The sequence below is a fragment of the Fukomys damarensis genome, unplaced genomic scaffold, assembly GCF_012274545.1.
Source record: "Fukomys damarensis isolate Sample0158 unplaced genomic scaffold, DMR_v1.0_HiC HiC_scaffold_35, whole genome shotgun sequence".
NCBI lineage: Eukaryota > Metazoa > Chordata > Mammalia > Rodentia > Bathyergidae > Fukomys > Fukomys damarensis.
The window spans coordinates 2,585,735-2,586,832 of NW_022900947.1; the positions used below are offsets into that span (position 1 = coordinate 2,585,735).

At 64.1% G+C, this 1,098-nt stretch overlaps 1 protein-coding gene across 1 annotated transcript in view; it reads right to left on the reverse strand.

Moving 5' to 3' along the window:
- The window catches only part of Sh3tc1 (SH3 domain and tetratricopeptide repeats 1), a 26,634-nt gene that overhangs the window by 7,947 nt on the left and 17,589 nt on the right, over window positions 1–1,098 (reverse strand). Inside the window, exons 13-14 of the mRNA XM_033758785.1 lie at window positions 1,041–1,093; window positions 161–311 (exon numbers count right to left, since the gene is read on the reverse strand). Coding sequence (XP_033614676.1) covers window positions 161–311; window positions 1,041–1,093 — 204 coding nt within the window. The remainder of the gene's footprint in view (window positions 1–160; window positions 312–1,040; window positions 1,094–1,098) is intronic.

Genomic DNA, 1,098 nt, shown 5'->3' on the forward strand with positions numbered 1-1,098 from the left:
GGCTCAGATCGTTGTCAGTGGTGCTGGGGACGGGGAAGACTAAATGAGCCAGGGGCAGAGGGAAAAGATCCAGCTCCCAAGCATACAGCAGGTGCTCACTGTGGGATGGAGGGTGGGTGGGTGGGTGAGTTCACCTGCTCGCCCACACCCGCGCCCACACCTGGATGTACAGGTCCACCAGCTCATTTTGGCGCAGGATGTAGTAGATCTTCCCCGCCTGCAGCCAGGCGTACGCCTCCTTCTCCTTCTTCTGCAGGTCGATGAATATCCCCAGGCTCCGCTTGGTGTAGTCCAGAGCGGATCTGTAGGCCCTGGAAGCAGACGTGGCCGTCACGACCAGCCCCGTGGGACCCTCTGCTCTTTCCTGCGTAGGGTGCTGATGGTTAGGCCTGGGACATTGGGTGCTGGGAGTCTCCCCAGGGTGACCTTGCCCCGGAGAAGCAGGACGCTGTCCCTGCCCTCCCCACTGCCCAGTCCAGGTCAGGCAGGCGCTGCCCTGCCCCAGGGCATCTGACCCCGAGACCTTGTGCTGGGGAGGCGGGAGGGACCTGCTCACACAGCTGCTGCCACATCGGGGGGACAAATGGGGCCAGAAGCTGAGCCAGAGCTGAAAGCTCAGGCAGGCAGAGGTCACACAAAAGCCACCACGAGCGGGGGGTGTGGCGCGCACCTCTCACCCCTGCACCCTGGGAGGCTGAGGCAGGAAGAGGACAACGCTGAGCTCAGACTGGGAAACAGTAATTCAGTGAGACTTTGTCTCAAAACCAACAAAAAGGACCGGGGATTCGGCTGAGTGTGAAGGGCCTGGGTTCCACCCCCCGTACTGCAGAAATCGAGCATCCATGCGGCAGGGCGGGTGGCCTGGAGCTCCGTGCCTGCCCCTGTGGGGAACAACGAGCCTGTAGGGGAGGAGTTGGGCCGAGATGGGCAGAGCCGGACTCTCGTCACGAACAGCAGCCAGGTCGGGGCTCCCGGCACTGAGGCCCCGTGGGCCAAGCAGAGGGGCTGCCCTCACCACCCGCCGCAGCCCTGGCCCTCACCGCTCGGTGCCCAGCGACAGGTAGAGCCGGCTGATGGCCTCCAGCAGCTGCCCCTCCA